This window comes from Mobula hypostoma, chromosome 11 (genome assembly GCF_963921235.1).
Source record: "Mobula hypostoma chromosome 11, sMobHyp1.1, whole genome shotgun sequence".
Taxonomy (NCBI): Eukaryota; Metazoa; Chordata; class Chondrichthyes; order Myliobatiformes; family Myliobatidae; genus Mobula; species Mobula hypostoma.
In genome coordinates, this window is record NC_086107.1 from 54002258 (window position 1) to 54015318 (window position 13061).

General features: G+C 39.5%; 1 protein-coding gene across 1 annotated transcript in view; it reads right to left on the minus strand.

Annotated features, from left to right (window-relative positions):
• Positions 1 to 13061, minus strand: part of LOC134353744 (cleavage and polyadenylation specificity factor subunit 6-like) — a 79040-nt gene that overhangs the window by 48399 nt on the left and 17580 nt on the right. Inside the window, exons 2-3 of the mRNA XM_063062070.1 lie at positions 12321 to 12530; positions 2512 to 2615 (exon numbers count right to left, since the gene is read on the minus strand). Coding sequence (XP_062918140.1) covers positions 2512 to 2615; positions 12321 to 12530 — 314 coding nt within the window. The remainder of the gene's footprint in view (positions 1 to 2511; positions 2616 to 12320; positions 12531 to 13061) is intronic.

The following is a 13061-nucleotide window of genomic DNA, read 5'->3' on the forward strand; positions in this document are numbered from 1 at the left end:
CCAATGTCAGCTTTATCAAACAGTTAAAAGGAAAAAGAAAAGAAAATGGCCCATACAGTTAAACCAGCCCAATGTGCACATAACCATTGGAGCTCATACTGGAGAATTCAGTGGTGTGTCCCTTATTTATGCGCTGGACCAAAGGTCTGTGTGAAAGTACCTGCCACATTCCAAACTTCTCTCTAAGATCATCTGAGCAATCTCTCTCTCCCTCTCCCCCTCCCTGTCTCTCTCTCCCCCCTGTCTCTCTCACTCTCTCTCTCTCGTATTGGCCCTTCCTCCTTGGAGCCATTCATCTGCACAAAGCACTTCCTGCAACAGGGACTCTCCTTCCAACAGCATTCTGTGGTACCTTCCCTTCTGTCCCACCCTGCAGCTCCCAGCTAGAGACCCCAAACTAGATTACTGTCCTTCAGAAAACTCTTCCCCACTGCTCTCTAGAACCTTCTCTCACATCCCACGATCCTGATTGGCTGACTCACATTCCTAAACTGGACAACATGGGTCCGTATCTTAGCAGAAGCCAAAACACACTTTCCAGTATGGCACATTGCTTTTACAGAAAATCGCTAATATAAACTACCTCAGAGTGTAGCAGTAGAAATTTTAACCAAGGTACTAAACACAAATTGCAAGAACAACGTCTCATATTCCAGTATGAACAATGAATTTATCAACTTTAGGCTCCCACTCTCACCAAAAATATTTACTTGTGCACCATTTGCTTACCTTCCCCATCCCCTGCCCTCAGCTGGTTATCACCTCCTTCCCATCTGGTTACATCCATCAACCCCTATACTAACAGCCCTTCCCCTTGAAGATGCACCCTTTCCTCTTCCTCAATCCTGATGCAGTGTTTCCACCCAAAACATTGACTTTGCTTCCTTTCCCTTTGTTCCACAGATGCTGCTCGACTTTCTCAGGCCTTCCAGTGTTGTTTTCTGTTCCTGATTCCACCACCTGCATTCTTATTTGTCTTTATAATGTGGTTGAACTATATTGGCTTCCCAATCTAAGAAGTAATATTTAAAAATAAAGGAATCGAGTTTACCTTATTCCTCAGGTTGCTCTCTTTAAGAGCATACTTTTCTAATAATACAGCCCTTTTTCTTTCAAGTAGTGCCCTTTGTTCAGCCTACTCATTAATAATTACTTTTTTTTGTAATGTGGAGCCATGGAAAAACACAGATATGCAACCTGATCATCATATCAAAGACTTGTAAATCACATGAGTAACAAAGATTTTGTCTACTTTTAACGTTTCTGTTATTGCTACAGACAAATTGACATTTGAAATGCAACTTGCAGTGCTCTTCCTTCTTCCTGACTTTCACTGCACAAGGCACATCATGTCAAAATATTACATGGCTTGGGATTAACCTGACTGCATTCTGACTAATTTGAGACTGTTCAAGTTCAAGTTCAATTGTCATTCAACATTACACATGTAGCAGCTAAATGAAACGTTGTTCCTCCAGGGCCAAGGTGCAAAAGATAGTACACACAGTCACATTAATAATATTAGGCCAAGTCGCTGAGTGGCATGGCCTGAAGTGATGTTGTCCTGGAGCCACATTTCTACAAGAACAAGCCCAGCCACAGGTGGATGCACTAGAGCTTTTCTTCCAGGGAGTGAACACTGGAGAGAGCAGCACTGACAAGAGAACTGGCCAGCAGAGGCCAGCCAGCAACCCAGCACAAATTCCAATGTATCCGTCGTGCTTGTTCTCTCTCACACCATCTCCGGCACCTCCTCCCTGGGTGGTTGTAACAGGCAACGCCAGAGCACGAGGGGCAAGTCTGCACAACAACCAAGGCCAAGCAGCCCGCTGTCAATCTCACCAATGAATCGTACTTGCATTATGTAGGATTATCAACGTCCAACAGGGTCTCGCATCACAAGGAAAATGTTTACGATACAGATTTGCACCATTTGTTGGAACTGGAAAGGCTGCTGCGACCAAGCACGCTGCCATCTTACTAGAAGTAATTTGCACGCATACTAAACTCAACAGGAAGAATAAAATTAAAATAAAATTGAATATTGTAGTTAATATTACAGACATTTTTACAATATGTAAATCTGTAATTCCTTTCTTTGTTTAGGTAATTCAAAGATTGTCACACAAGGATGACTTGGCTTGCAATAAAGCAATACACAAGTTAAATTACTTGGCATTTACAAGCATTTTTGCATGATCTGGTTTACAGATCTGCAATTTCAGCAGATAAATAACAGCCAGTCAAGCTGCAGTTAACACTAATTCAATAAATATGCCTTGATTCCATTGAATGCTGTACCCAGAACTACTGAACCTTAACATACCTGCACTCCTTTTCTGTATCACAATAGACACCCTGAGTCAAATATGGTTCACTGCATTTGAAGCACTGAGATAGTTCTGCGACTTGTTCAGATGCAATGTACATGAAAGACTCTTTAATTTTTAATACTTTATTACAAACATGACCTGAGGATTAATTGTCAGTTATACTTTTACATGAACTTACCCTTTTGATTGCCCATTGGCACGGTTTTCAGAGAACCTGATTTCCAATAGATCCTGCACACCGACCGAATGGACAGCATCTGCCACATCCTGATCAGTTGTCCACTGAATGAAATAAAACAAAGGGTTAGAAGGACACTAATGAAGAATAACCAAAGGATAAGAATTTTTAGTATTTTCTCAATCATTTCAAAAGCCTGTCTAATCCCATTATCCATCACAGTGATGAATCACTGTTTATTAATTAAAGCAACACACATCAAAGTTGCTGGTGAACGCAGCAGGCCAGGCAGCATCTCTAGGAAGAGGTACAGTCGACATTTCAGGCCGAGACCCTTCATCAGGACTGGGAAGAGGTACAGTTGACGCTTCAGGCCGACACCCTTTGAAGGTCTCAGCCTGAAGCGTCGACTGTACCTCTTCCCAGTCCTGATGAAGGGTCTCGGCCTGAAATGTCGACTGTACCTCTTCCTAGAGATGCTGCCTGGCCTGCTGCGTTCACCAGCAACTTTGATGTGTGTTGCTTGAATTTCCAGCATCTGCAGAATTCCTGTTGTTTGCGTTATTAATTAAATGTTATTTACAACCTCTATATCAAAGTTATATGGTAGATACCAGCTTGGATCCAAGCTATGTCCAACTATGTGAAACTCATGAACATGCCTTGTAATAATCACTCCATTTTCCTCTTCGAACATATGTTGTTGCCTGATTTGCTGATTATTCCTTTTCCCTGTTTTCATTCATTCCATTCTATTTGCATCTCTTCCAGACAGATCAAATGAGATTAATAATCCTTCTCTCTCTCTCTCTCTCAGCAGTGCTGCCACCGCTTGCAACCCAGCCTCTTTTATCTCCACCCCATAGCTTTGTTCTCGACGGATTACCCTTCTCTGCACCTTAAAGCATCTTTGATTTCATTTAGTTCTGCTGGAGCATTATTGTTGTGAAATATTAACTCCGTTTCTCTCACTCACTGGTGTTGCCCAACCTGCTCAGTATTTCCAGTATGTTTCCATTTTATTACTGAAAGGCAGGCTGCAAGAACCCTGTGCTCTGTTTATTCTCATTTATTAAGTTCTTTTTTTCCAAACACCGATTTGTAATGACCAGAAATAACTCCATGATTTATGTCAGAACAAACGCTACATGCAAATTCAGCCACAAATAACAATTAAAGATGCATTTTTTTGACAAGGCAGATCAAGATCCTATACCCCCGTGCACATCTTGAATAAAAGTACCATTTAGTTCAGAGACAATATTATTCGTTATAAGTAACAATTTTGCAAATGCCTACATCAATGCAAATCACATTTTCCTCTGGCTGGCCTGTTACATATTAGTCAGCAAAAGCAGGAAAGGAGCTAGAAGTCAGACACTGGTACAAGATGTCACTGCTGACCCCTTGTATGAGGCTTTGTTAGTGGTCTTAGCAATCTTCATTTTCAAAAAGGACTGATGTACAAAGTGCCGAGTCAACACTCCATATCCAGATCAGTATCACCCAGCTTAATTTATCTGTAACTCCACAAATTCAAAAAACAAAATAGCAAGTTCCTTTCTGTAACCTGTGATTTTCTACATCACTTCAGAATTTTAAAAAATGGACATTAATATCATTTTTATACGAATTAAAATCTATCTGAAATGAGGCAAGTTCAGCTGGCATTTGAAACTGTGTTATCAGACTAATCATTAATTCTCATCCCACATTTCCTCCCATGATCAATAAATCCTACATCGTAAGAATCAAACAATGTAATAACATCTCTTCCATGATGCATTAAGCTCTGTGCACAAACAGTGTGTGATTTTTCTTTGAAAGCTATCAATTAAACAAAACTGGCTTTATACAATTTTCACTTTTAAAACGCTGGTTTGATTTTACTTCGTTTCCACCAGGGTTGTCAATCACTGTTAACTTGAGTGATTTCAAAGAGGGATGGAAGACATGATAAAATGGGATTTAAAGAGCAGGAGGTGGTGGGGGAGAAACGGGGAGTGGAAGAGCAGCTGCACTAAGAGACATAAAAAAGTACCTTCAAGTCTACAATTCTGGTAAATGGGATGAACATACGTATGATTAGCATGGATATAGTGGGCTGAAGGGCCTGTTTCACCTGGTATGATCTAAACTGACTCCTCAGATTGGTAGAAATAATACATTCAGTTAAGTGTATTATAAGTTATATGCATATTCTAGTAAACTCCCATTAAAAAGTGCTAGAATTATAGGTTTATGATTTCAGTTGCCACCATCTTGAAGTTAGAGAGCTGTGGAAGATTGTGAATTGAGTATCTGGAATGTTCTTACCCATTTCCCCTAGTGCAGATGAAACTCATCAGACCATCTCCATTTTGCCTGCCTGATCATTCAAAAACACAGATAAGTGGATAAAAGGCAAAACTCCCACGCACTATTTCTTGCCATTTTGTTTGTATTTCTGCTCTGAACACTATTCATGTACCCCCATTTATAAAACTTTTCTTGTTTTTTTTCTTCAGTTTCTGCATAAATTTCACATTATTTGAAGATTTACCTTGAATATACTATTGTTATAGATGATGCCAATTCCAATGCTTGCTGCCACCTCTGTTTCACTATATGTTTAATGCCTTATAAAGTTGTGCAAATGTCTAAGTCCCCATCTTGGGAACATAGAGTACCTGTATATGTTTAAACGCAAACAACAGGAATTCTGCAGATGCTGGAAATTCAAGCAACACACATAAAAGTTGCTGGTGAACGCAGCAGGTCAGGCAGCATCTCTAGGAAGAGGTGCAGTCGATGTTTCAGGCCGAGACCCAGGGTCTTGGCCTGAAACATCGACTGCACCTCTTCCTAGAGATGCTGCCTGACCTGCTGCGTTCACCAGCAACTTTTATGTGTGTTACCTGTATATGTTTAATGCCTTATAAAGCTGTGCAAAGTCTGACTCTCCTCTCTGGGAACTAAAAATACTTTAGCACAATTCTGCAGGTCATAGAAATTCCTTAGTGTTCTTGTCAGTTATTAATTCTTCAAACAAATGATGATATTGTCATGTACCTCATTGCTACTTATATTTAAATTGGCTGCATAATTTCCTAACATTACAACTTTTCAAAAGGCAATTATTTGCCAAAAAGAGTTTGGAATTTTAAGATTATGAAATGTACTTTTTAAATTTATGTCCTTTTGTATCACAACACCAAGGACAAGGAAATTTTTAACGACTCTTTGCAATTGATTCAGGGCGCACATACCCAGTAATACATTCACCAATCTTAAACACTTACACAATACTATAGAGCAGAGGTAGTGTAGACCAGTAGTTCCTAAACTTTTTTGGATTACCAATTCCATGGCTCCCCGACCACATCCCCAGTGCCCACCTCTCACTTTCTAGCCATTACATAAAAACTATAAAGGATTTTGATTTACAATGACAGTGAAAGAAAAGAGGAACTGTAAATTGAAAGCAGTGACAAATCATTGCAAACATTATTCAAATCTATTTAAAACTACAAATAAAATTATTTCTTTATTTAATTACAGTAATAACAATTGTTAGCAACAATTTTAGAGCATACATTAGTCCAACTATTCGCTACTTCATTGCTTTTTCACCCTTCAATGAGATGCAAGGGCTTGCTGGAGTGATATCAGCTTCTCAACATCAGGCTGAATGTCACTCAGTAGTCTCAGATCCCACTGTTGAGTAATTTGTAGTCTGTTTCATTGCTTTGAAAGAAGTTGGGTGACTGAACTGAAACCGCGCTCTGCTAAATATGATGTTGGAAAGGCAATAAAGAAATTTCCACAGTGCAGAATGACAGTCAGTGATTTTATTTCTGTAACCAAAAGTCTTAATATGACTTTTTCAACCTCTGCTTCACCTGAGTCATTTTGTAGTGAGATCATTTCTTCCTCCATCGTTCCTGTTAATTCCTCATTACAAGTGTTCAGGAATAGATTTATTACCCACTCTGAAATTTGGACTGAGAGAAGATCCTGAAATCTCTCTGACGTGTCTTTATGCAGCTCACCCAGGTTGGCACAGTACACTTGAAGATCATCATCTGTTATTCTTTCTTCCTCTTCCAAATCACAGAGACTCAGAAATGGGAAAAGGTCAGGATGGCCAATGTTGCACATAAATAGAGTAACTTGGACAGAAACATGGAGATGGTTGATTTGATTTTGTTAAGATGCACATCATTTCCTTGCAATTGAAGATTGATTTCATTAAACTTTGCAAATAATTCAAAACGCGCATAAAAGCCTCTCAAGCAGTTTCATTTTGAGAGCCACCTGACTTCTGTGTGTCTGAACTGTTTTTCCTTCCCAATATTAATGTCTAGAAACAGTTAAGAATTAAAAGCATGGGACTTTATTTTATTTAACAGTATGATAACAATACTTAATGATCTGAGCAGCTGATCACTTAGGTTTTCTGCAACAATTTCTTTTCTGTGAATTACACAGCTTTTTTCAATAAAGTAATAACCCCTCAATCTGTTGCATAAGCAAGACTATTAGTGAGCATAACAACCTTCTCTTTGGAAAATTGCCCAACCTGAAATATTGACTCCCCTTTCTTATCTTTTTCTAGTCCCCTTGCAAATAACAATTCTTGAACCATGCTTTCATCTTTTATGAAACGAATATAACCAAGAAGCAAAAATTCATTGCCTGGCAATGTTGATTCATTCAACTGCAGAGCAATTTCTGTTGTTCTAAGTATGTTGCAAAATGTGTCTTCCACATTCTCAGACACTTCATCTATTCGTCTTTGTCACTGAGCAGAATTGCTTTAATTATTTGGTCTAGTGACTTATCTCCCTTACTGCTGGCAGTGTCAGTTCTTCTCCAATCGTATGGGGCATTTCAGATTTAGCAATGAAATGTTGCATGAAGCAAACAAACCATTACTGTTTTGCTGTGAAGAGCTGGTAAATGTATTTTGAAGTTTTTTTTGTTTCTGAAAATAAGCCAAGTTATCAGAGTTATCATAGCGTATTCTCTTCAAATGTCATGGAGCCTGGACGGTTTCATTGTCTCATTTGAAAAAAAAACTTCCAAAAATCACATTGGCTGTTGTTTGTTACTTAATGCTGGTATAAATCCACATTTCAGATACTCCACACCATACTGTCTACACTTTTTTTGTTTGGTCTGCTTCTGCCATTTTTGCTATGGATTAACAAGCATGGTCAATTGCCTATTGTTTAAATCCAACCTTAAGCACTGTGATCAATAAAGGAGAAAGTTATGACATCATCATAGCTCTGCTTGAAGGTAAGGGCAGCAATATCTCAAGAAGGTCAGATTCTGAACTTTACCTCATTGAACACCATTCACTAAATTGCAAGAATTACATCACTGCGTGATTAGTATATGGGAATCATAGTAGCTAACACTGTACTACAGTAGTGAATGGCACTAAATAAGCGAGTCGAGCCTGGAAATAACACAAATCCTCCAGTCCACATTGCTCATGATATGCCAAATACAGAAGTGTCACATTGCTTTTGAACAACTATAACACGCTTCAAGCAAAGTCTAAGAGAATGGAGGGTTAGCAAGCAATGAGGTGATTACATGATCATTGCAATCAATCATAAGGCACTGAGGATCAAATGTTTAGAATAAGTAATTAATTTCTTAAACTAAGCCAGTTATCCCTCAGCTGCCCCCCTATCTACTGAGCACCCTCCCACCTCTACCTTTTATCGCCCCCTTAGAAATTCCCACTGACCACAGGCAGGGGGGATACTGCCCGTTTTGGGAACCTCTGGTCTAGAGTAAGTTGTGTTTTATAATATACGGGTATCACATCAGGTAAGCTTTGTTTACTTTGGTGAACTTGACAGCATGACACTACTGATCTTTCTGACTGGTAGTCCTCAGTTGGTTAAAATTGCTCATAATGTTTCATTCGCCATGAATCTCAACACTGGCACTTTCCAGAGCAACGCACACAAAATGCTGGATGAGTTCAACACATTAGGCAGCATCTAAGGAAATGAATAAACATTTGATGTTTCAAGCCAAGACCCATCATCAGGATTGGAAAGGAAGGGGGGAAGATGCTGGGTTAAGAGTGTGAGGGGACGAAAAGAAGTACAAGCTAGAAGATGATAGGTGAAACCAGTTGGGTGGAGGAAGGGAGGGATGACACAAGAAGCTGGGAAGTGATAGGGCTGGAGAAGAAGGAATCTGATAAGAGAGGAAAGTGGACTACAGCAGAAAGGGAAGGAGGAGGGCCACTGGGGGAGGTGATAGGCGGGTGAGAAGAGGTAAGGGGGGACCAGAGTGGGGATTGTAGAAGAGGAAAGGGGGTTAGAGGAAAAAAATACTGCAAATTGGAGAAAACAATGTCCGTGCATCAGGTTGGAGGCTACCTGGATGATATTTGAGGTAACGTTCCTCCAACCTGAGAGTGGCCTCATCGTGGCAGAAGTGGAGGCCACAGACCAACATGTTGGAATGGGAAGGGGACTGGGGATTGAAATTAGAGATGTGCTCAAACCCCTATTCTACTCCTTGTATACCCATGACTATGCGGACAGATATAGCATCAATTTGATCTTTTAAGTGAAAATAGACCAGATGAACAATGATGAGATAGGTAAATAGTGCTTGGTGTCAGAACAGCCTAGCTCATAATAACGTGCTAGTCACTGTCTTAGGAAATGGAGGGATTCTGGGGGCGTATACAATCCTGTCTTCATCAATAGAGCTGCTCCAGTGATGGATGACAACCTGGGTGACCATTTCACCAGCAATCTCACTTTGTCCCTCCTCACTGATGTGATGATCAAGAAAGAGCATCAGCAGTTTTACTTCCTTTGGTATCAGAGAAAATACAGCTTATCCACTAGGACCCTCTCAAACTTCTACAGATGCACAATAGAAAGTATACTGGCGTGTTGTATTTCAGCTTGGTAAGGCAACTGCTCAGCTCTGGACGGATGGAACTGAATGGTAAATGCTGCCCAGTCTGTCACAGGCTCGTCACTTCTACCCAGTCCATCTTCAATGGTTCTTTGCTTCAGGAAAGCTAATAATATTGTCAAGGATGCCCCTACCATCCTGGCCAGTCCACTATTTCTCTTGTACCTTCTGGGAGAAAATAGAAAGCATGCAAGTCCAAACGTTCAGCTGCTTCCTCACTGTCATCAGACTCCCAAAACAATCACCTGTTTAATATCCCCTTCCCAGTGGCGTTGCCACATTCTTGGAGTCATAATCCTATCCTTCGCAGTTATTCTGTTATTGTCATTTTAACATTTCTTTTTGCACTACTTCAAATTGTAATCTTTTCTTGACCAAGATCTTTACATCCTCTCTAGCCATAAAGGTCATTGAGGACTGGTGAGTAGCTAATATTGTTAATTTATTCAAAGAAAACATTGATTTTATTAAGGCATTTGTCAAGGTCCCTCACAGTGGGCTCATCCAGATAATTAGATGTATGGCAGGCATGGTGATGAAACAGTTTTAATTCAGAATTGGCATGCCTACGAAAGACAAAGGGCAGTGGTCAATGGGCGCTGATCAATGTCCGTGGTGTTCTACAGGAATCTGCACTGGGACCTCTGCTGTTTGATAAATACAAATGACCTGGAGGGAAATGTGGATGGGTGGGTTACTAAGTTTGCAGATGGCGGTATAGTGTAGGACACTGCCAAATAATATAACAGGATATAGATCAATTACAGCTATGGACAGAGAAATGGCAGAGAGTTTAATGCAGACAAGTATGAGATGTTGCACATCAGGAAACCAAATGTAAAAGGGAAGTACACAGTTAATAGCAGGATCCTTGTCAGCACTGATGTACAGAGGGATATTGGAATCCAGATCCATTGTTCTCCAAAAATAGCTGCACAGGTTGACAGAGTGGTAACAGCAGCATATAGCATGCTTGCCTTTAATAGTTGAAGAAGTCTGTTCAAGAATTAGGAAATTAAATTGCAGCTTTATAAAACTCCCATTAGGACACATCTCGAGTACTGCATTCAGTTCTAGTTGCCCCATTATGGGAAGGATGTGAACACTTTGGAGAAAGTGCAGAAGATGCTTACCAGGGTACTGCCTGGATTAGAGACACGTTGGAAAAACTAGTGTTGTTTTCTCTGGAATAGCAAAGTCTGAGGGGAGGCGTGATAGAAATTTATAAAATAATGAGATGCATTGATAGACAGGCAGTATCCTTTAACTGATGGTTGAAATGTTTAATACAGGAGAGCATGTGTTTAAAGTGAGAGGGAGAATATTCAAAAGATAAGGATGGGGTAAGTTTTTTTTAAGAACAGTGATGGATGCATGGAATGTGCTGTAAGGGGCGGAGGTGGAAGCAGAAGCACATATGATGGAGGTAATTAAGAAGTTCTTAGATAAACACATGAATATATAGAGAATGGAAAAATATAGACCATATGTGAGTCAAAAGGTGTCGATTAATGAGGCATCATTAGCATAGTTAATGTGGCACAACATCTCAGACTGAACAGCCTGTTCCTGGGCTGTACTGTTCAAAATTCAATGTTCTTAATCAAACTGTGATCTGATACAGAGTCAAAGTATCGATATCCCAGATCTTAAACTTTCCTCAGAAAACATAGTTCAATTTGAAAAGTTTAAGAAAAATTCAGGGAAGGTGTAACCATATTTTCAAGTAGAAAGTGAGTAGGGACAGTGTAAATTACATTACTATGCATATCATTGACCTAAATAGCTTTCCAGTTGTAGCTTATTTCATATGATCTCACCCAAAGCCAAGATACCTGACAGACAATTTCAACCTGCCACTCAAGTAACCCAAGGACAGAGGAATCTCTTTAATTACCATAATGGACTTAGAGACCAGGGTTTTCTTTGTACTCTTTGAAAGCATCAAAAATGATTTTGAGAAATGATTAAGGGTTTAGGTACAGTCCATGTGGATTTGTACGAAACAAGTAGTTAGATAGCACCAGAGGACATTTATAAAATGATACAACAGATTAGATATTGGGAATATTACCTTTGAAAGAAGTTGCCAGCTGATGCAGTATGGGGGTTTATTGTGATTGATTGGAAGGTACGAGTAAAATGCAAATAAAAATAAGGGTGAATATATTATTTTGCACCATGTTGACAAAGGGCAGCTCGGTGGACCCGTTGGCCATTATGTTTACTTTTTTTACTTGTTTCCATGTTTGCTGGAAAATAAATTCCTGATAAGGAGAATTTATTTAACTTTTCAAATAAACAATGGGGGTGTAGCAGTTAGCATAAATGCTTTTACAGCACTGGTGACCTGGGTTCAATTCCATCGTTGTTTGTGTGGGTTTGTACGTTCCAAAAGACTTGTGAGTTAGTATGTTAATTTGTCACATTTTTATCTCGGGGCAGGGGGGGCGCGGGCTAGTTGGGCCAGAAAGACCTGTTACCGTGCTGTTGTCTCTCTAAATAAATTAAAATAATTCTGTGTAATGTAAGCACAAGCCAACAACTTCACCCTCCTTGTTAGCATGAATTAGATTCTTTGCTTTCAGAGGTAACGGGCAGGATGACAGATAACAAATTAGTGGGAATCATTTGACAAAATAGGATTAAGTGCACTTGAACAGCAAGAACAACCGAGATCATTAATGTTCAAGCAGTTGCCTAAAGCATGAAAAGCAGAAAAACTGAGCTGATCTAGGCAAATTAGGGATAACACCAGAAAAATAGTTACTCCATTCAGAAACCTTTCAGTCTGCCAAAATGCAGCTGTCATCCTTTAAATATATAGCAATGTACATTAAAATAACACCAGGTTCGGATTCACTCACCCACGTGAGGTTTCCCACATAGACAGCTTGCCGTTTGCCTCCATATGTGTAAACTATAGTTGGCCTGGTAGTGTTTTCTGTTTTCTTTGGCTCGCCAGGTGTCCGTGGTAATATCTCTTCATAACTTTGATCTTCATGGTTATTACTATCGGCCGCTGCTATTACATCGTCATAAAGGTCAACTTGATCATTTGCAACATAATCAGTCTCCTGAAAGAAAAACCACACATTTTATTCAGGATAGTGCAATTAAGTGGAATAAACAATATTTATAATGCATTGTCCAATCATATAAAGTAGGAGACATACACTCCTTCGTGCACCAGAAGTATTGCTGTTTTATATAATTATACTCTCCTCCCAGGTATGTCTTTCTTTAAAAGGAGAAGCCCCATTAAAGATGTGTAACAAAGAATGGTACATCTAAATGGAGTTCTCTTCACTGATTCAAATGCATCTTGTACCATTATATTGTTCGATGTGCACCTACTCACATTAAACCAGCACGGGATATTTACTATTTGGAGAAGGAAGTGCATAACAAAAATTGCAACTTTTTCCAAAAAAATACATACCGAAACTAAGAATACAAGAGCAAGTTGACTTGCAGAAATTGGGAAACCTTCTATTCATTTTGACTTCCAAAGTTACTGAAATGCGAGAATTTTATATTCTGCAGCTGGGATGCATACAGGAATGAAAGTCACTGAAATTAGGCATGATGTGTGTAAAGGATATAGT